The 22015-nt window shown below is 43.2% G+C and overlaps 1 protein-coding gene across 2 annotated transcripts in view; it reads right to left on the reverse strand.

The window, feature by feature from the left end:
* SLC6A17 (solute carrier family 6 member 17) overlaps positions 1–22015 on the reverse strand; it is a 121454-nt gene that overhangs the window by 33970 nt on the left and 65469 nt on the right. For both annotated transcript variants that reach the window (XM_075335742.1, XM_075335741.1), the window contains exons 4-8: positions 20801–20927; positions 17131–17312; positions 10149–10259; positions 9821–10062; positions 5045–5237 (exon numbers count right to left, since the gene is read on the reverse strand). In XM_075335742.1, coding sequence (XP_075191857.1) covers positions 5045–5237; positions 9821–10062; positions 10149–10259; positions 17131–17312; positions 20801–20927 — 855 coding nt within the window. The remainder of the gene's footprint in view (positions 1–5044; positions 5238–9820; positions 10063–10148; positions 10260–17130; positions 17313–20800; positions 20928–22015) is intronic.

The raw sequence follows: 22015 nt of genomic DNA on the forward strand, positions 1-22015 counted from the left end.
TAGAAACAGCACACCTACAGCAAGTAGCTCTGTAAGTGACATCAAAAATACCAGACAAGAGTCTATCGGCATCCTGAGCATGAGCAGACGACGCTATCTCAGAGTACACTTCGCTTTGTCTGTGAATGCTCTTGATGTTATCATCTTTTTTGCATGTTGCCATTATATGAGTTTTGACAGTGGCATGCTTAGTACCCTAAACCCAAGTGGTGCAGGACATACTGTTGGTTAAGGGAGCAAAAATCTAATGACAGGTTCCCTATTAGACATTTGCATTGGACACTCCACAGATTCTTCCATTTTTCCCAAAACAAATAATACAGCATGCAACCAAATTTGTTGTGGCAAAATGCCGGCCATCATGACCAAAACCAATTGCACCATAATATAGTCTAAAGGGTCTGTTGTATGACACTCATTTCTGGCATACTCACATGGATATTTCTCTCCATGTGATGGAAGAGAAATGGTAAAATAATGTGAATAAGCATTTATCTCTGTAAATGTGACAAACATTTGTTTCAGCCAGGGTCATATATGTAGAATAAGCAATAATTTCAAGGGCATTTCAGCTCTGAGGACTTCTGCATCAGGGGGAACATGGCGCCTTGATGTCACATTTACAGATACCTGACAGATATCGTGCAATTGTCCTATTCATTGGGATAAATGTGACCTGGTAGATATTTATAGACATGATGCCGCCAGCACCGCTCTCCTGGAGATGCGTAAGTGAGCGTAGCAGGAATACCTCATTGTACAAATGCTCAGGCACCATTTACACCTCTTTTTCATTCCACTAATCTGTTACAAAAAACGGAACAGAAACGACAGTGTGAAAAGAGCCTTTACAAATGTCAGCCTCAATTATCAGTTTATAACTGAGGTCATTGCACATTGGGGAAGATATCTAGCTGGACATAGCAGCCTAGACTATCACTGCTTAAATAATTCCTAGGGATCAGAGCAGTCTAAATTAAGATGTTTCTAATTTCTGAGACACAGCTCTATCAAAATTAATATCAGTGATTTAATGACTAGGAGCTCGGTGCTCTCTGGTCAGTGCAGAACCATATTTCTCACTAATTTACAGCACAGATCAGAGAGCCGGGAACTCCGAGATCACAGTCCCTGACACTAGTTATGGAAGTTCACCTTCAGTGAGTTTAGGCATCTAAATCTAAGCAGAATGATCTACCTCTAAATTAGTAACTTCAGTCCAAACTACAGAGGACCTATAATGTGCACCCTGCAACATGGCTATAAAGTGGGAGGTGAGCATGTGTGGAGTTGAGTCACCTGCTTAGGCCCTCGTGAGCTTCAGTATACCTTCCAACTTTTATAGAACAGAAAGAGGGACAAATCATGTGGCGTGTGGTGTGGACCATGGTAAATTTTGATCATGCACCTAGCCACAACCCAAGTCACATCCATTTACCATTCATTTACACCATGGCAAGAAGATTTGTCAGAGGGGATGGTGACAGTGAGGGACATTCAGTAGGTGACCGAGACTGTAGGTGCATAGACCCAAATTCAGAACTGTCCCACTGTATCCGGGATGGTTGGGACTAGAGATTAGAGGATCAATTCACAGGACTCTGCTCGAGCGTTCAGGTCAGTGGTATCCGGCAGCTGGATGAGTCCCATGTATCTCTTACCTTCCGGAGTCCCTGACATGGCTTTTGATTAGCTAGGGTTGACGCAACATCAACTGTGCATCCTGCTCATCTCTAGTTATGCAACCTATGGAGTTATTGTTTTGTTCATTCATTCATAGTCATAGCAGCCAGAACTTTCTTATTGATACGTAAGCTTCACTATATGACATCATGCCTTTCCGTGTCTGTCTGTGTTCAAACGTTGCATAAATAATGTGCAAAGTAGATGTGATTACATGAAAACTCCTGCCTCGAACGCTGCTGAACTATGAAGTTTTTGTGCTTTTTCATCTCTAGCTGCTATGTGGAGCCTGAAAACAAAAAAGCTGTTGCTTTTTGTAAGTGCAGAATCAACCTATTATGTACTGCTGAAAAAGCAGTAAAATCACTGCTTCAGATCTCCACTAAAAATGCATCAAATAAGGGGTAACATTTTTTAAAAAACACATATCAGACACGCAATAATTAGAGAAGACTGATATTGCGTCATGTGGTGCGGACTGCTGCAGAAAACGTGCCGAAAAAAAGCAGTAGAAGAAACCCATTTTTTAATGGATTTAATGAATAAAAAACAAATCAATCATGACAATGTTTAAGCCGTTTACTAATCACTGTAAATAATCTGATTGCTGTGTTGCAGGGGTTGTTATGATTATAAGGTCACAAATATTCATGTTATTGCTGATTTGTAATGTTTATTATTACTATTAATATTTTTTTTAAATTTACTTTTATTCTCCCCCTACCATACAGGGACATAAAAATAAACTGCTATATACAATGTATCTCTATGTACCAGCATAATCTCCCTCTGATCAAATGTGTCTATGTTTTGTTTTTTTTTTCTATTTGTGATTTTTTTCTAAGTGCATCAAAAATTATAATTATTTTAATTATTTTTCATTAACTTTTAGTAATATTATAGAGAATAAAAATCTTATTTTTATTTTCCCTCAGGAACACAGGGATAAAGAAGTACACTGGTATTTACAGATGAATCTCAATGTACCAGCATAAGCTCTGTAGGTTCAGAGCCTACTACTGTATGCAGCTTGAAGTATAAATACCCGCAATGTTATCAGTGCATCTAGTGGCTCATAGCATTTGCTGTTGCCTGCAATGATACAGGCTGTGGGTTAAGTCCTGTGGATCCAGATCACAAGAAAAAAGAATTACCGTATTTTTCGGACTATAAGACGCACTTTTTCCCCCCAAAAGTTTGGGGGAAAGTGGGGGGTACGTCTTATAGTCCGATGGCTGTGGTGCGGTGGTGGTGGAGCGGGTGAAGGCGGGTGCGGTGGTGGTGGAGCGGGTCGGGTCATCAGAGGCAGGAGCAGACTGTAGCAGCGCTACCCTGACCTTGTGGGCCCGCTCATTTGATATGCACACCCATCATCCCGCCCATCATCTCTCAGCCCTAAAGCCAGTGCTGACAGGTGGGCGGGATGATGGGCGGGGGATGCGCGCATACTAAAGAGCCGGCCCACGTGATCACCCCTGGCAACTACAGCCTGGAGTGATCATGTGCGGCTGTATTCACTGCTCCCTGTGCATCATCATCAGCGCGGGGGGCAGTGAATAAGTATGGTATACTCACCGTTCCCTTGCAGCATCGCGGTGTCCTCCTGTCTGTGCCAGTTGATCTGTGTGGAGAGCGGTGAGCACAGGGATGATGTCATCGCTGTACACACGGCTCCACACAGGTCAGCTGGCACACAGACAGGAAGCGAGCGATGCTGCGTGGAGTGAGGAGAGGTGAGTACACAGCGGGAGTCCTCCAGCTGGTACCGCAAATCCGTCCGCGGCTGAAGTGACCGCGAGATCCGTGGTGACTTCAGTCAGGTGATGTGCGGTGACAGCTGGAGTCACTGCTGATCCTGGCGGCTCACTTCACTTGTGGCCTGACCCTCACAGAGAGCGGTCGTGTTCTATGGCTGCTCTCTGTGATTGTCAGATGTAGCATAGCTGGATGCGTTGTGGGACATCATAAGGATTACATCAGACCTGGGTGTTTTAGGGGTTAATAAAGTGGTAAAAGAGTGTGTTTTTTTATCTATAATGTCAAATAAAGGATATATTTTACTTGTATCAAAATGGAGGATACCAGAATGTACCGCATCTTTATGGAACTAAAGACACTTCTGAAGAAACGCGCACAACTGGACAGCGACATATTTTTCTTATAGTCCTGTTGTGTATAAATACGTGACTCTTCAGATTTTGTGTTATACCATGCCTGATGAAGAGACCTGAGTAGTCTCGAAAGCTTGCAATTATTACCATCTTTTCAGTTAGCCATTAAAAGGTATCAACCACTGAGGACTCTCTGTTCTTTTAAACAATTTTTTTATGTGTTTGTGTTTATTTACTTTAACTTACAGCTTAGTGGTGAGGGGGTGTCTCATAGACGCCTGCCATCACTAAGCTAGGACTCAGTGGCAGCTATGGGCTGCTGCCATTAACTCCTTATTACCCCGATTGCCACCGTATCAGAGCAATCGTGATGAGCTGGGAAAAGTCCCAGGGCTGTCGCATCTAATGGATGCAGCAATTCTGGGTGGCTGCTGGCTGATATTTTTAGGCTTGGGGGGCTCCCAATAACGTAAGTCTGCCCAGCCTAAGAATACCAGCCCCCAGCTGTGAGACTTTATCTTGGCTGGTTATCAAAATTGGGGGAACCGCACGCCGTTTTTTTTTTGTTTTTTTTTAAATTATCCCCATACAGTGTCAGCAGCAGATCATCGTCCCAAAGCAGTGTGTCATGACCACATTTTTTGCTTAAAAATTTTATTTTCCTATTTTCCTCCTTTAAAACTAGGGTGCGCCTTATGGTCCAGTGCATCTTATAGTCCGAACAATACGGTACTTTTTTTTAACTGAATGTGTGCAGAGATGAAGAAGAGCTATGTATAGGGTGAGGGACAGTCCTGCTGAATCTAGGACAGTTGGGAGCTATGGCCACAGTACTAAGCAACGCTTCTCGTTGAGAAAGACTCAACAATCCATGCTCAGTTTATATCATATAGTTATGAAAAAAAAATTCCCTCATTTAAAAAAAAAAACACTCTGTAAAAAAAAAAAAATAACATTTTTTTTGTTGCCCACAGCAGTCAATCAGTTTTCTGCTTTCATTTCTTAAACTGGTGTAAAAAAAAATTAAAGGTGGCCTATGATTGGATGCTATTGACAACAAAAACATTTTTCTTTTAGATAGTTTTCATAAACCTGCCACATTGACTGAATGGTTCAAACGTGATGTGAATGTGATCCTAAATTATACATCATGGATAAGGCTGAATTCAGGGACATGTAATAATAATAATAATAATAATAATAATAATAATAATAATAATAAACATGTAAGGTACAAATACTATAAACACCTGATCTAGTTCATCTTCCAGTAAACAGGCATCCAAGTGGAGGTCTTGAAAACCATCTTCTTTTACTTTTTTAATGACTTCATACATGTCTGCATAGTCTGCTGTTGTCAAGTGAGAAAAGTTGATATGCTGTGGTATAAGGAAATGGCTCAGAATTCCTGAATTCAAGTAACCGAGGATTTTCTCTGCATTTCTAAGAGGAAACAAAGTATATTTTACATGAAAACAAACAAGACGGAGCAGTCTTATCAAAACAACCTAAAAGTTCTAGGACAGGGGTCCCCAACCTGTGACTTGAGAGCCCCATGTGGCTCACGGGCCTCTGTTGTGTGGCTCGCGACTGTCTACCAGCTGGGTGTGATAGCAACAGGTCTAGTAATCAGCTATGAAGATTTAGTGTTACTGGCGTGTCTGAACCCTCTTCTAAAGGCCCCGTCACACACAGAGATAAATCTTTGGCAGATCTGTGGTTGCAGTGAAATCATGGACATATTGTTCCATTTGTACACAGCCACAAACCTGGCACTGATTGTCCACAATTTCACTGCAACCACAGATCTGCCAAAGATTTATCTCTGTGTGTGACAGGGCCTTTAGACCTTTGCCACTAAGCAGAGCTGCTCTTGTACTGTCAACTGCATTGGAGAATGTAGACACAAACCTGCTTAATATTAAGCAGGCTTTACACGCTGCGACATCGCTAGCAATTGCTAGCGATGTCGAGCGCAAAAACACTTGCCCCTATCGTATGTGCGATATGTTGTGATCGCTGCCGTAGCGAACATTATCGCTACGGCAGCGTCACACGGACTTACCTGCTTAGCGACGTCGCTCTGGCCAGCGAACCGCCTCCTTTCTAAGGGGGTGCTTTGTGCGGTGTCACAGCGACGTCACACGGCAGGCGTCCAATTGAAGCGGAGGGGCGTAGATGAGCGAGACGTAACCTCCCGCCCACCTCCTTCCTTCCGCATTGCCGGTGGACGCAGGTAAGGAGATGTTCGTCGCTCCTGCAGTGTCACACACAGCGATGTGTGCTGCCGCAGGAATGAGGAACAACATCGTTAATAAGAAGAAAACGAATTTATGTTTCAGGACGACCTCTCCACGGCAAACGATTTTGGCCGCTTTTGCGATCGTTTAAGATCGCACATAAGTGTCACACAGTGTGATATCGTTAATGACGCCGGATGTGCATCACAAACAACGTGACCCCGACGATAATTCATTAACGATATCGTAGCGGGTAAAGCCCGCTTTAGTCTTGATGGGACTTGTGGTCTTACCCAAAGAAAGTGTATAAACCTTGTGGCAGGATGCTGGTTATTTTTTGTATTCAGCTCCCTGCTGTGAGTCTTGGGAAAGGCCACTCTCTATTTTTAGCTGCCAGTTATAAGTTATAATTTTCCTGGTTCACACTCCTGCAACTCAACTCTTAGGGTGCAAGCCAACGATCAGTATTTGCAGCAGTTTGGACTTAGCATATGTCAGCTGCGTCCAAACCGCTGCGGTGTACAGCACAAGCATAGTGGATGGGATTTCTAGAAATCCCGTGCCCACTATGCTTGTCTTTTCCGCAGCAAACACTGACCTGCGGAGCGTCTTTCCAGACCACAGCATGTCAATTGTTTGCTGCAGCATTGCCTGTATTCTCCGTAGGGAGAACACAAGCAGGAGACCGCAGCGCACAGAACCCTGATCATCGGTACTGACAGCTGCGGTCTCCTGCGTTCTCCTGCGGAGGAGACGCACGGCACCCCCACCCCCCAGTCAGGGCTTGCTGCGTTCTGACCGCAGCGAGCCCTGATTGTGGTCACATACCCTAATTCTGCCTGTTTGAGTCCAGTCTACAGTTTGTATTTCACTACTCGACTGTTTCTTGATTTTGTCACCTGGAATCAACTTGAAGTGACAACACATCTCTTTGCCTGCAGGCACCGCACCAATGACCAGCAGTCACTCTGTAATTGTAACCCAGGGGCCCTGCTCTAGTCCAAATCCCTATATAGGGGTTCAGGAGAAGACCAAGATTCCCCTGGGACCTGCTAATCAAATTTATTAAGAGTTGCCAGCCTTACTTGGACTGATAGGCAGATACCAAAACTCGCACAATCAATAGGCAACCTTGGCACACGAGCCAGACTAAAAAACTGGGACGGGCTTCCAGAATTGCTGAACGCAGATGGAAGAGGTCTCATTCCACTGAGCACTTCATTACATATAAAGAGTCCCTCACCACTTTCAAGTCTGCACTCACTGCTGCAAAAGAAACCTACTTCTCATCCCCTATATCCTCTCTATTTCACAACCCTAAATAACTATTCAACACTTTCAATTCTCTCCTCCGTCCCCCAGCACCACCTCCCTCTCCTCTCATCTCAGCTGAAGACTTTGCCTCTATCTTCAAGTAGAAGATTGACAACATCAGAGCAAGCTTTGGCCCACAATCCACATAGCCCCTCATGATAGCTACTCAGCCCTCTTCCTCCAAATCCAGCTTCTCCCCCATGACAGAAGATCATCTTTCCAATCTACTCTCAAGATCACATCTAACCACCTGTGCACTTGACCCGCTCCCGTCTCGCACCTCATCCCCAACAGCACCACAGTCTTCATCCCAGCCCTAACCCATTTCTTCAACCTATCACTATCAACTGGTGTATTCCCTTCATGCTTTAAACATGCTTCGATCACACCATCCTTAAAAAGCCCTCTCTTGACCCATCCTCTGTGTCTAGCTACCGCCCCATATCCCTTCTCTCCTATGTCTCAAAACTACTGGAACAGCATATCCATCTTGAATTGTCCTCATACCTCTCCTCCTGCTCCCTCTTTGACCAGCTACAATCTGGCTTCTGACCGCATCACTCTACTGAAACTGCGCTAACCAAAGTCACTAACGACCTACAAACCGCAAAAGCCAAGCGACACTACTCTGTCCTCCTTCTCCTGGACCTGACATCTGCCTTCGACACAGTAGACCACTCCCTCCTATTACAGATTCTCTCCTCTCTGGGCATCATAGACTTGGCCCTATCTTGGATCTCTTCATACCTAACCGACTGAACTTTCTGCGTCTCCCACTCTCACATCACCTCCTCATCCCACCCTCTATCCGTTGGTGTCCCCCAAGGTTCAGTTCTTGGACCCCTGCTGTTCTCCATCTACACCTTCGGCCTGGGACAGCTCATAGAGTCCCACAGCTTTCAGTATCATCTCTATGCTGATGATACTCAGATCTACCTCTCTGGACCTGACATTACCTCCTTACTAACCAAAATCCCACAATGTCTCTCTGCTATTTCATCATTCTTCTCTGCGCAATTCCTAAAGCTTAACATGGACAAAACAGAATTCATTGTCTTTCCTCCTCTTCATTCAACTCCTCCACCAAGCCTATCCATCAAAGTTGATGGTTGCTCACTCTCCCCAGTCTCACAAGCTCGTTGCCTTGGAGTAATCCTCGACACTGCTCTATCCTTCAAGCCGCGCATCCAAGCCCTCTTCACCACATGCGGACTACAACTCAAAAATATCTCCTGGATCTGTGCCTTCCTTAACAAAGAATCAGCAAAAACATTAGTACATGCCCTCATCATTTCCCGCCTCGACTACTACAACCTCCTGCTCTCTGGCCTCCCTTCCAACACTCTTGCACCCCTCCAAACTATCCTGAACTCTGCAGCCCGCTTAATCCACCTCTCCCCTCGCTATTCCCCTGCCTCACCACTCTGCCAATCCCTTCACTGGCTTCCCATTGCCCAAAGACTCCAGTTCAAAACATTAACCATGACCTACAAAGCCATCCACAACCTGTCTCCTCCTTACATCTGTGACCTAGTCTCCCGGTACCTACCTGCACGCAACTTCAGATCTATAAGCTGTAAGTGTAGCACTGCTTTGTCTGTGATTGCTGGTCCCTGTAAGAGTTTCCTGATCCGTCCTTCCCCTGTACTCTGTCTGTGTTCCATCTCACCTCCTTCCTTACCACAATAGCCCCAGTTGTTCCCCCTTCTCCTACCTCCCTACTCGGTTGCTTCATCTGGTACTGACCTCGGCCTGACCTCGACCCCGCTTTTGCTCGTTCCTCCAGTCTTCTTTCTCACCGTATTGTGTATGACCTGGCCTGCCTGACCATCCCCCGCATGCCCCGTGGCCTCTGTATTCTGGCTGACTCTGCAGGGCAGTGCTCCAGCACACACTGTGTGTCCACCTCCATGCTGATTCACCTTTGTGTAGTGTCTTTTCCTGCAGGGCTTCAGCTCCCCCTGGTGGTAGCCTGACACCACCTCTTCCATCAAGCCTACAACCTACAATATTTACCTTCAGTCCAGTACACCACTGCGCAACCGCCTCTGTCCTGTTGAACCCTCACCCATTCCCTGTAGACTGTGAGCTCTCGCGTGCAGGGTCCTCTCTCCTCCTATACCAGTCTGTTTTGTACTGTTAATGACTATTGTACTAGTTTTTATGTATACCCTTTTTCACTTGTAAAGCGCCATGGAATTAATGGCGCTATAATAATAAATAATAATAATAATTCTATCCAGATACACAAAAATCCCAAGCTTATTTATTAGCTTTTACAGTATGGAACATTAAGAACAATCTCTATTTCCCTGCCTGGTTCTTGTCACACATAAAATGTATTTACTTGCGGACATATTAAAGGTAATTTTGTAAATTGAAGTAGGATGAATTTGAGCTTTAGATATATAAATATATGTAAGTATACAAGGTTTGCAAGTAATTTGTGAGTAATTTAGTCTAGATACTTACTGTACTACACATTTCTCATTCATCATATTGGCTTTGAACCCAAGGACGGCAAATACAACCAAAGTGGCCAGTACAGAAGTGAAGAAGTTGATGAAAGAGACAAGAGCTGCATCAAACTGGCAATTATTATCTTGCTTATTGTAGCTTGAAAAAGCAATGACCCCACCGAACCCAAGACCTAATGCAAAGAAAACTTGAGTTGCTGCCTCCCTCCATACTTGTGGATCCAGCATCTTCTCAACCTACGGCAGAAAATAACCATGTCAGACTCCTTCTTGGAATTCTGAATCTTGGTAGTCATATTACTGGAATAAACAGAGAACATTACCTTTGGTGTTAACATATGAAGGATACCATCAACAGATCCTCTTAGTAATAATCCACGGACAAGGAAGCATATCAGAACCACATACGGAAAGAGGGAGCTGAAGTACATTACCTGTAATGAGAAAACAAATGCATCTAGTAACTTGTTAAAGGGAAGTAGAAGGCTATTTGTAATCTCAGAAATAGTGACTGCAGCTATGAATGTTTGGTGCAGTTCATTACCAACTTATTTGCTTCAGTGCTTGCTTGCTTCATAGCTTACTTCCATTAAAGCAAAGTTGGGATATCTGACTATGGTTTAACTACATTGTTTGCAGGGAGTCTGTGGTAGTCTGAGACCTACCTCCTGCATCAGGATTAAAGGGAACCTGTCAGGTGTAATATGTACCCAGACCCACGAGCAGTTGTGGGTGGATATAAGTGACTAGAAGGTGGCCAGATTCTAACGCATCGGGTATTCTAGAACTTATTGTGTAGTTAATGTATGTTTTTTGTTATATATATCGATGTTGTTGTGTGTAGTTGCCAGTGTTTGTGTAGGGCACTGTAAATGTTCTAGGTGTTGTCTGGGTGTGGGGGTGTGTCAGAGCGGTGTTGAGTTGTGTGTGTTGCGTTGTTTGTGGAGCGCAGTGTGTCTGCAGTGTTGTCTGTGTGTGGTGCTGTGTGTGTTGCGCGGTTTGTGTGGGTGTGGAGTGCGTGTGTGTTTTGGGGGAGGTATGTTTTGTGCAGTGTGTGTGTTGCGCGGTATGTGCATATATTTGTGTATGCCGCGGTGTTTGTGTGTTGGGTGTTGTGTGTGTGCGGCGTTGTCTGTGTGTGGGTGTCTGTGTAGGGCGGTGTTTGTGGTTCCCAGTGTGTGTGTGGTGTGTTGTGCGGTGTGCGTGTGGCGCTGTGTGTGTGTTTTGGGGGGAGGTGTGCACCCCCATCGTGCTCCATCCCCCATGCTGCGCACCCCCCATCGTGCTCCATCCCCCATGCTGCGCACCCCCCATCGTGCTCCATCCCCCATGTAGGCACCCCCCATCGTGCGCCATCCCCCATGCTGCGCACCCCCCATCGTGCTCCATCCCCCATGCTGCACACCCCCCATCGTGCTCCATCCCCCATGCTGCGCACTCCCCATCGTGCTCCATCCCCCATGCTGCGCACCCCCCATCGTGCTCCATCCCCCATGCTGAGCACCCCCCATCGTGCTCCATTCCCCATGCTGCGCACCCCCCATCGTGCTCCATCCCCCATGCTGCGCACCCACCATCGTGCTCCATCCCCCATGCTGCGCACCCCTCATCGTGCTCCATCCCCCATGCTGCGCACTCCCCATCGTGCTCCACAGTCACACATCAGACAGTATACACGCACACATCTGATCGCATACACTCACACCCCACTTCTCCCTGTGCCCTCCGGTGGGCGGTTCCAGCAGCTGTGCTGCACGCCGTGCTACTCTGCCTTCTGCCGACACTCACAGATCCGATCGCATACACTCACACATCAGAACACACGCGCACATCCGATCGCATACACGCACACATCCGATCGCATACACGCACACATCCGATCGCATACACGCACACATCCGATCGCATACACGCACACACACACTGACGATATCGCACATACGCGCTCACACACTCACAACATCCGGAGATACCACATGCTTCCGGCCATGTGATCCTCCGGCAGGTCCTGGAAAGTCACTGCACGCACAGTATCGCCGCCGAGAAGTAAGCGATATCACTGGATGTTGTGAGTGTGTGGATGCGATCTGATGTGTGTGTGAGAGTGAGTGAGTGTGATCTGTTATGTGTGTGTCTGTTCTTATGTGTGTGCGTCTGTGTGTGTTCCGCCGCTGCAGGACCTTGATGCGCTCACCTGCTCCCGGTCGGCGTCTGGTGAGTATGACTGCGGGGTCTTCTTTCTTCTGTCTTCTCTCTTCTGGGGGTGCCCGCTGCCTATAATCAAGTGTCTTGCAGTGTCTTTAACTCTTTCACCGCTGCATGACACTTCATTACTGACCACAGCGTATGCCGGCTCCCTGCACATGTGTACAGGGAGCCGTGTTCGCTGGTAACCATGATACACATCGGGTAACTAAGGGAAGTGCTTCCTATAGTTACGCGATGTGTATCAAGGTTACCAGCGTACAACGGCTCCGTCACGATCCCAGCATCGCAAGGTTATGTCCGCCGGGGGCGGGGCCGAGTGTGCCAACGTGTGGCGGGGGCGAGCGGGCGAGGCATCAGCGTATGCCGGCTCCATGCACATGTGTACCGGGAGCCGGTGTACGCTGGAGCGGGCGATGCGTGCGGAGGGCCGGGGCGAGCGGCTAATCCATGCGGGGGGGCGGGGCCAGGCCGAGCCCAGCGGCCAATCCGACAGTTGTCACGCTAACGACACTGTCACGGTGACACTGTCACGGTGACACAATTTTGGAGCAAGACAGACAGAATAAGGCAATTATATATATAGATTCCTGCCTAACCGTCCCTGTATACAGTAAGCATAAATAAACAGATCTCTAGAAAAAGTATTTCTAAAGATTGTATATTATATGCTAATGAGCGCGGGGACTTATCCCGAGGGCGTTTGTTCCCTTGGCTAATCCGCTTATATTGCATGGTAGCACACCCCTGTGGGAGACGCGCACATACCTTACGCGTGTCGGCGGAGGATGGATGCACCCTGTGCATGATCTGGAGTCCTCAGCACTTCCGGTCATGTGCACTGTACCTCACTGAAGCCGGGAAGCTTACACCCGACATCAGTTTAGTGCACATGATCAGAAGCCTCGGTAAACCGGATCATGCGTAGAGCGCATCCATCCTCCACCTGCCACCATGAAGAGTAAAGTATGTACGCATTGCTGCGGAAGCAGAAGTGGCTGTCTATAGGACGCGTCGCGAGACCCGTAAGTATAATCAGAATATTTTTTAATAATGTACTTTTTTTTTTAGAGCCCCTGGACCCAAACTGGACATGATCTGTAACACGAGCTTCCCAGGAAAACTCGTGATTGGGATTGTGTACAGAATCACTATGTGAATGGTACGATCCCCGATCTTTACAGTTCGGGATCGCACATCACTATTCAGAAGAAATTTTTCAAATTTTTTTGCATCAAAATGCTACCTGTGATTATTTAACAACTTAGGGGAATCCTGCAAAATATTAACAGTATGCTTGCTTACTGCAATGTGAATTTTATAATTTTAAACCTGAAATTTTATGTTGCAGTGCTGCACAACTGGTTTGGTTTAACCCCTTCAACCCCCGGCGACTTTCCGCTTTCTGTTTTATCCTCCCCTTCTTCCAAGAGCCATAACTTTTTTATTTTTCTGTCAATATTGCCATATGAGGGCTTGTTTATTGCAGGGCAAGTTGTACTTTTGAATTACATCATTAGTTTTGCCATATAGTGAACTGAAAAATAGGAAAAAAGTCCAAGAGTGGAGAAATTGCAAAAAACGTGCAATTGCATAATTGTTTTTTTTATATACTGTGTTCACTATGGTAAAACTGACCTGGCAGTATGATTCTAACGTTCAGTACAAGTACACTGATACCACACATGTATAGTTTCACCTTTATCCAAGTGGTGAAAAAAAATTCATACATATGTCCAAAAAAGAATTGCGCTTTTGTCACCAATTTCACCCATAACGTTCCCATTTTTTGGGATCTCTGGCTCAGTGATGACTTATTTTTTGTGTCTTGAGCTGGTGTTTTTAATTATTACATTTTTGAGTAGATACAATGTTTTGATCACCTGTTATTGCATTTAAATGCAATGTTACGTCAATCAAAAACCGTAATTTTGACGTTTAGAATTTTTTTCTCTCTACGCCGTGTACCGATCAGATTAATTGGTTTTATATTTTGATAGCTCAGGCATTTCTGAACGCGGCTATACAAAATATGTGTATTTTATTTTTTATTTTCTTATTATTATTGTTTTATTCTCAATGGGTCAAAAGGGGGGTGATTTGAACTTTTAGGTATTTTTTCTATTTTTTAACCTTTTTTTACTTTTTTTATTGATTTTACTAGTACCTCTTAGAGACTTTATGGCTGTACACTCTGATCGTTTCTTCTGATCAGAGCTTTGATCAGCAGAAATGCTGAGAACCTGTGAGTGCCGGCGCTCTGCCAGCATTCACAGGAAGTGAGTCATGGCAGCAACAGGGGTCATGGGCAACAGATTGGCGCCCCGTACTGATGGCAATGGGGAACAGTGCGGTCCCTCCCTGGAGCACTTTAGATAGCGCTGTCAGAGTTTGACAGAGTGATCTAAGGGGTTAACAGGTGCAGGTGAATCTCTGATCCACCCATGCCTGTTCACAGGTTTGCTGGATCCCGTAGTAAGTGGGGGTAGGGGTCCTAGGATGTACATATACATTAAGGGGTTAATCCCTGTAATACTCTGACAATATTATTCCCAGAAACTAGCTGTGAGTCAGAAATGAATCACGGCAGCTTCCCCATGCTGTTCCCATTCAGTTTCATTACTTTTACATCTATTGAAGCCTTTTTACAGCCCTCCCAGACCGACTTCAAAGGTCCTCCTGAAAATTATTTGAGTTTCCCATTGACTTGCATTGGGTTTGTTATTTGTGATGAATACACGAATAATAGAAATTATTCGGCTCGAATAATCGAATAATCAAACCTCGAATAATTCATTATTCGCCCAGCTCTAGTTCAATGTAATCCTGTTCGAGCTGAACAATAAAGACTCCATGATTTCATCTATGTCCAATGTATCTAGATAATACTATAGAAAACTATGGAGAAAGGATGGAATTGTTCTAATAGATGTAGTTTTCAGCTATATAATTTAGATTCCTTATCAATATTCAAATCTCCAGATACAAACACAAATGTTTTGGATCCACTGCCATTATGAGGAGATCCTAACAACGTTGAGGAATTGAAATGTAAAGCAGAATGGAAACTTGCAGAACCCTATGTACCATATAATGCATAGACAGACAGGGTCTACGAGGTATTCATATGTCCTAAATCAGCAAATAGACAGGTGTTGTGCTGATCAAATAATGCAGAATTAAAAAACCCTTTTCAATTTTGTACTAAAGTCATAACCGTCATTTTCATTTTATCAATCAATAGTAAGCATGAAAATAAACAACTGTGATTTATCTCAACAGACAAAGCTGCTTCTTTCTCCTACTGGACTGATCTTCACTCTCATTTCACAGGTAAAATTCTGTTTTCGGAAACTGAGACAAAACCATGTAGCAAAATACGATCTTTATTATACACACCCAAAAGATTACAGTATATATATAGATAGATAGATAAGTATATGTATATAATCAAATACCACACAGATAGCACAATAATGTAATAGCACAACAATACTAATACGCCATTAGTGTTTCCCACCCACGTTACCTAAATATAAACACACAATAATAGCAACAATTACAGCCCACCCACCTAATAATAACTGTGCCTATATAATTAAGGGGTTAATAGCAGTACATATGAATGCAAGGGGTTAATACAGGGGTTGCAAGGGGTTAATAGCAGACAGCAGTAGCGAAAGTTAATAGCAGAGCAGGGGTAGGATACTTAGCCCAGTATGCTTCCTGGTCTGATGATGGGCTGTTAAAGACGATCCTGGGCTGGTTGCCGTCCGGGGAGAGAGGAGATAACGGCGATATGGAGGGATGGCCTGCAGGAGAGGAGACCTTTGATGGTGGTTTTGCAGTGGTCCATAGCAGAGGGAAGAAGGAGGACCGAAAGGGAGATGGATGGTGGATGTGAGAGAGAAGAAGCGGGATTGAAGGGCTTAGAAGGTACTGTGGCGCTGCGGCTAGGCTAAATGAAAGAGGTAAATGTGGGCAGCGGAACAGAGAGAGAGAACTGCCAGCCAGGACACGGCGGAGAGACTGAGAAAAGAGGGAAGAGCAGAGAGTGAACACCGTTCCTGCCGGAATATTTAAATCCAGCGGTGCGCGCTGATAAACCGTGCGGTGATATACCGTCATCACTCCAGCGTGCCCATCCCTGCTCATGCCCATGCACGCTTCGGTGGCAAGATGGGTTGAAGTGCGATGCGCCTGAAGTGATATGATTATATCACTGCAACTGCCTGGACTCCTGCAGGCAGCAGCTCCTGCTTAGATAAAAGGACCACACTGATCTTTTTGTTTTGGCATCCTGTGGCCATCTTCTGACATGGTAATTTGCCATGTCAAAATATGGCCTCTTATCTGATGGACATTTGTCCATCTTCTTTGATATGCCCAGACATTTCTGGACCAGGGCATATCTTAACAGATTGGGGAACATTATTAACAGGTAGGGGATATTATTAAGTGTGGAGGAACATTGTATGAGGGATGTATGTGGGGATATTTATGGAGGACGTGGATGGACATGTACACTCCAGGGGGGACATAGATAGATAGATAGATAATTTGCATAAGGGGCACACATGCAAATATAAATGTGCATATATATATATATATATATATATATATATATATATATATATATATATATATATCATATCCACTAGGATAGGAGTTAACGGTTTATGATCACAAAGTTCTAAGGAAAACATAAACTGTGGTTTCAGGAGAACGTGTGTTTAACCACCTCTAGCTCATCCCTCCTTTCTTCATAGAATTTTAGAAGCATCAATGGTCATCTATCTCAGTAATGGGAAAATCTGTCTTCATTAATTACAAATGTCACAGATTTTACCCATGAATTGAGAGTGAAAGATTAATTCAGTAGGAGAAAGAAGCAGATTGAAATGATAAGCTATAATAGAAAGTTTCTGATTCTCATGTAAACTATTGATTTAGGAAATAATAATTAAAATGATAGTTACTGTTCGATGCTTTACCTACATTGTAGAAATAACAATCTGTTCACCCATAATCTACACATTATATATTGCATTAATAACGGCCAAAAAGGGTCTTTCTTCTCCAGCAGTTGCATTGTCTTACCTTGCCAGATGACTGTATGCCTTTAATCATAGCCAATCCCACAATAAACCATGCAGCCAATAGACATATGGTCATCTTCCAGTTTAGACCTCCTCCTTCTGATATTGAGTTTGAGATATCCAGAGTTTCCCGATACCAGAAGTACGTTGTAGCTGAGCTCTTGTCACACTCCGCTTCCACCACTGGAAAAACATAGCAATAGCTGGTTTCAGCATTGTATTATTTGTCACTTGGTTTGCTAATACGAGAAGTTCTGATATTCTAGACACCATACTATAGTTATAACCTGCAGGTAAATAGCATTTAAATAAAGTCTGGCAGGATTACTGGAGCAGCGGCTACAGGGAGAAAATGCATTTAATTCTCCCTGCGGCTGGTGTTTCTAGATATAGTGGCAGTGCAAGAGGCTGTAAGGCTAGGGACCCACTTTGTGTTTTTACCTGCGTTTCTGCAGTGTTGTGAGAAGCACCTTTTTCATGCCAAATGGCATGCGTTTTGCGTTTCCATGATATTCAATGGATAAATGTGATTTCCAGACCCCACTTTGCGTTTTAAAACGCTGCGTTTAATTTGCATATTCTGTGGCAAAAACCATGCGTTCAAAGAAGCACCTTGTCAGTTGTTTTGGGCATTTTGGGTGCGTTTTGCTAACATTGGAGTCAATGAGAATGGTCAAAAACCAAGATTCCTACAAATTCCTGTGTTTTACCTGCTTTTTCTGTGCAGAAAACATGCGTTTTGGACTTACAAAACGCATGCTTTTTGCACATTAATTTAATGATTTCATATGTTCCTTTTCACACACACACATAATCCGACAATTAAATTAAAGAAAATTTTGAATTTATTGCTATTTTTCTAATAAATACTATATTACCGCTATAATTTCATTATATATTTCTATTTTCTTTATAATTTATGAAATTATGTATTTAATCCTTTTTTTTCTCTTTTTTCATTATTTTTGACTGTTTAAACTTTATTTAGCTGTGTCAAGATTTACATAACGCATCTGGCAAAAAGCAGGTGGAAACGCATGTAAAAAGCACTGAAAACGCATAAAAAATGCGGCAAATACTCATGCGTTTTTAGCGCTAAAATTATGGAAAAGGCCACTTTGGTCAAATCAATTAAGTCAAAAACGTGCGTTCTAAACTGCAAGTAGATAAACGCAAAGTGGGGCCCTAGCCTAAATGTCATTGCTTATTTACATAGTGAACTTACTCATTCTACGGCACATTGATTGCACATATACGCCACACAAACATGCTGCAGATCAGGCTACCGGCCGAGATGAAGGGGAAGTGATCACGGTACACTCACTGTATAGTGAGTGGTGACATTTACTGCTCCTTGCACTACTAGTAGTAGTTTTGAATAACATCATTCACTTTAGCATATAATGTACTGAAAAGCAAGAAATGAATTCCAAGAGAAGTTAAATGGTGAAAAAATACATGCTATTATGATTCTTCAGGTTAGTACCAAACTTTTATAGTTTTTTTAATTCATTTAATGTCTTAAGGACCATCACCATACATGTACGGGATAGATGAAAAGAGTTCAGGAGCTGAATTTTGCCATCGTCTGACCTAACCACTCATTGGTGCCTCTGGTCTGCTGGAGTCACCCTTATAAGAGATCATGATTTGTAATCTATACATCTATAATGTGGCATTGCTGTTTATAGCACAAGCGATCAGATAATCATGCGTTCGGTTCCCATAAAGAGACTAACAAATACAGTGAAAAATGGAACATATATATTAAAATTAAACATACAAATTTGAATCACCCCTCTTTTGACCATCTAATATATAAAGCTGAATGTGTGTGTGTGTGTGTGTGTGTGTGTGTGTGTGTGTGTGTGTGTGTGTGTGTGTGTGTATGTGTGTATGTCCGGGATTGGCATCTGCACCGTCGCAGCTACAGCCACAAAATTTTGCACACTCACACTTCTGGACCCCGAGAGCGTCATAGGCTATGTTTTGAGGGGAAATTTTAACCTCGCGCTTTACAGTTATTCACCAAAATTCCTGCCTCCATTAAAGCGAATGGAGCTGGGAGCCACAGCGAGCCAGAACTTCAGAAGAATGCGCAGCCACGCCCTTAAATGGAATGTTGGCATGTCACAATGCAGCCAGGGAAAGAGACAGACACAGACAGGGAAAGAGGCAGACACAGGCAGGGTAAGAAACAGACATAGACAGGGTAAGAGACAGACACAAAGAGACAGACTGACAGGGAAAGAGACAGACAGGGAAAGAGAGGGAAAGAGAGAGACAGGTTAAGAGACAGACACAGACAGGTAAAGAGACAGACACAGACAAAGAGACAGAGACAGACACAGACAAAGACAGAGACAGACACAGGGAAACAGACAGACAGGGAAAGAGAGGGAAAGAGACAGACAGGGTAAGAGACAGACAAAGACATGTAAAGAAACAGACAAAGAGACATACACAGGGAAAGAGACAGAGGGAAAGAGGGAAAGAGATAGACAGGGAAAGAGAGGGAAAGAGACAGACAGGGAAAGAGACAGACAGGGAAAGAGACAGACAGGGAAAGTGACAGAGATAGATAAACAGACAGGGAAAGAGATAGATAGACAGACAGGGAAAGAGATTGAGACAGATGGAGAAAGAGACAGAGACAGTCAGAGACAGACAGGGAAAGAGACAGACAGACAAAGAGATAGAGAAAGAGACAGAGATATATATACAGAGGGGGAGACAGACATTATAATTACATTTATATCTATTTGTTTTGCGTTGTTTGTGTGCAGAATACATTTTTGTTAATACATTCTATTTTGTTAACAGCAGTTATTAACCCAGGTGAAACGGGGTAGTACAGCTAGTTTATAATAAAGATCTTGAAAATATACAGAAATGCACATATGTGCTATTGCTGCGTCCATAGAAGTCCAATCTATCAAAATATAAAATTAATTAACCCTATCGGTAAATGCTGTAAAGAGAGAAAAAATACAAATGCTAAAGTTACGTTTTTTGGTCACCACAACTCCTCAAAAAATGCAATAAGAAGTGGTCAAAACATTGTATCTAACACAATATAGCATCAATAAAATCATCGGGTCTCCACATAAAAAACAAGTCACGCTCACGCTGCGCCATAAACTGGAAAATGGCTACAGTTCTTAGAAAATGGCTAAGCAGGCAAACCTTTTTTTTTACGAAATTCAGAATTTGTTTTTAAAGTTTGGTATCATTCCAATCATACTGACTTGAAAGGAGGATCATACAAATACAGAGGAGCCTCGACAGAGACGAAGACCTCACCAACAGTCCTGCCCTGATGCACCAAGAGGATATTGCACCATGACGTTAAAGGTAAATAAAACAAGAACCAGGCTACGGATTTAAACACTACGCTTATCCATAAATCAGTATAAAAGAGACATTACAGCCATACCTTTATTTAATAGGTTAAATCCTGAACACAGCCTGGTTCTCTTTAAGTTTGTAGATGTAATGTGAAAAAATGTGGAAAATTCACAGGATATGAATACTTTAAGGCACTGTTTACAGTTTAATATAAATACAAATAATAAAAAGATCCCCTTTAAAGTATTTAGCAAAGGTATGAACATCACCATAACATCAAAAATAACAACAGCGTATATAGCTTCTAATTATCATCAACTTACGGACTACAGAGCCGTTTTTCACACTTGGACATTCATACCACGGCAGAGGATACTGGAAGGACTGGAAGAAGTAGAATATGCTCCATCCAATGATCACATTATAGTAAAGCCCGACAAAGAAGCAGACCTAAGGACAATGTGAAAAATATCCTTATTATATACAGATTAGTGAATTATCTCTCTGCCATGACAAATGTAATTATATGTTCTGCCAACTCACATTGTGTAATTACTGTAATGAATTCATGTAATTGTTCAGCAAGTGTTCTTATTCATCTTTCTAACTGACCATTAGCAATGGGAAATTGTACAATGTGAGAATTGATGGCGGTTACTCTTAACCATTTTATGAAAATGTGTCTAAAGCCTTAGGCTGCGTTCACACTCTACAGCGCAAAGCATGTTTTCTTTTTGCTGTGATCACGGTAGACCTGCATACATTTTTTACACGGCTTTTGAAACCTCAAAAATGGCACCTTGTCCACAAAATGTAATCCATATATTAACCTCTTAACAACAAGTGTTTTGTTATTAATTAACAGGACATTAGAAGTTTTGTACATGTAGTGGTTAAAGGGAATCTCTCAGCAGCTTTTGACTATATAATCTGAAAGCAAAATAATGTAGGGGCAGCAGCTTGATGTAGTTTCAGTATAATCAGTGTTTTATCACCAGGAGCTTATCATGGTAAGACTAGGTGTCTTAAGCAAGGCAGTCCAGCTAATCTGTTCAACCCCGCCCTTACCACTGACAATGTGCAGTGTATATACAGAAAGCTGACGATCAGGGGTGTGGGCGGAGATATACAAAGCTCTGCATTCATAGCACTGCAAAATCTACAGCAGACAAAGCAGGGATTTTATCATTACTGCCTCAAGCCATCCAGCAAGTGGTACATCACTGGAATCAGGCTCTCTCCTCCACTGGAATCAGGCTCTCTCCTCCATCATGCTGCTCTCAGTTGTCATAGCAAAAACTTACTGACAGATTGTTTTTTTTAAAGCAAAACTTTTGTTTTAATATTTGGAATAACACATTTTTGTACATTTTCTGCTGTAACAAAGGTAACTTGTACAAGAACTAAAAAAAAATAATGTTTCTTTATTGAAGTATATATAGTCTCAGCTAATTTTGTTAGGCTATGATGACAGTTTAGGTGGGAGTGGTATATTTTTTTGCATATATTTCATCCACATACAGTCTGGTTAAAAAGTA

Source organism: Anomaloglossus baeobatrachus, chromosome 2, assembly GCF_048569485.1.
Source record: "Anomaloglossus baeobatrachus isolate aAnoBae1 chromosome 2, aAnoBae1.hap1, whole genome shotgun sequence".
NCBI classification, from domain to species: Eukaryota; Metazoa; Chordata; class Amphibia; order Anura; family Aromobatidae; genus Anomaloglossus; species Anomaloglossus baeobatrachus.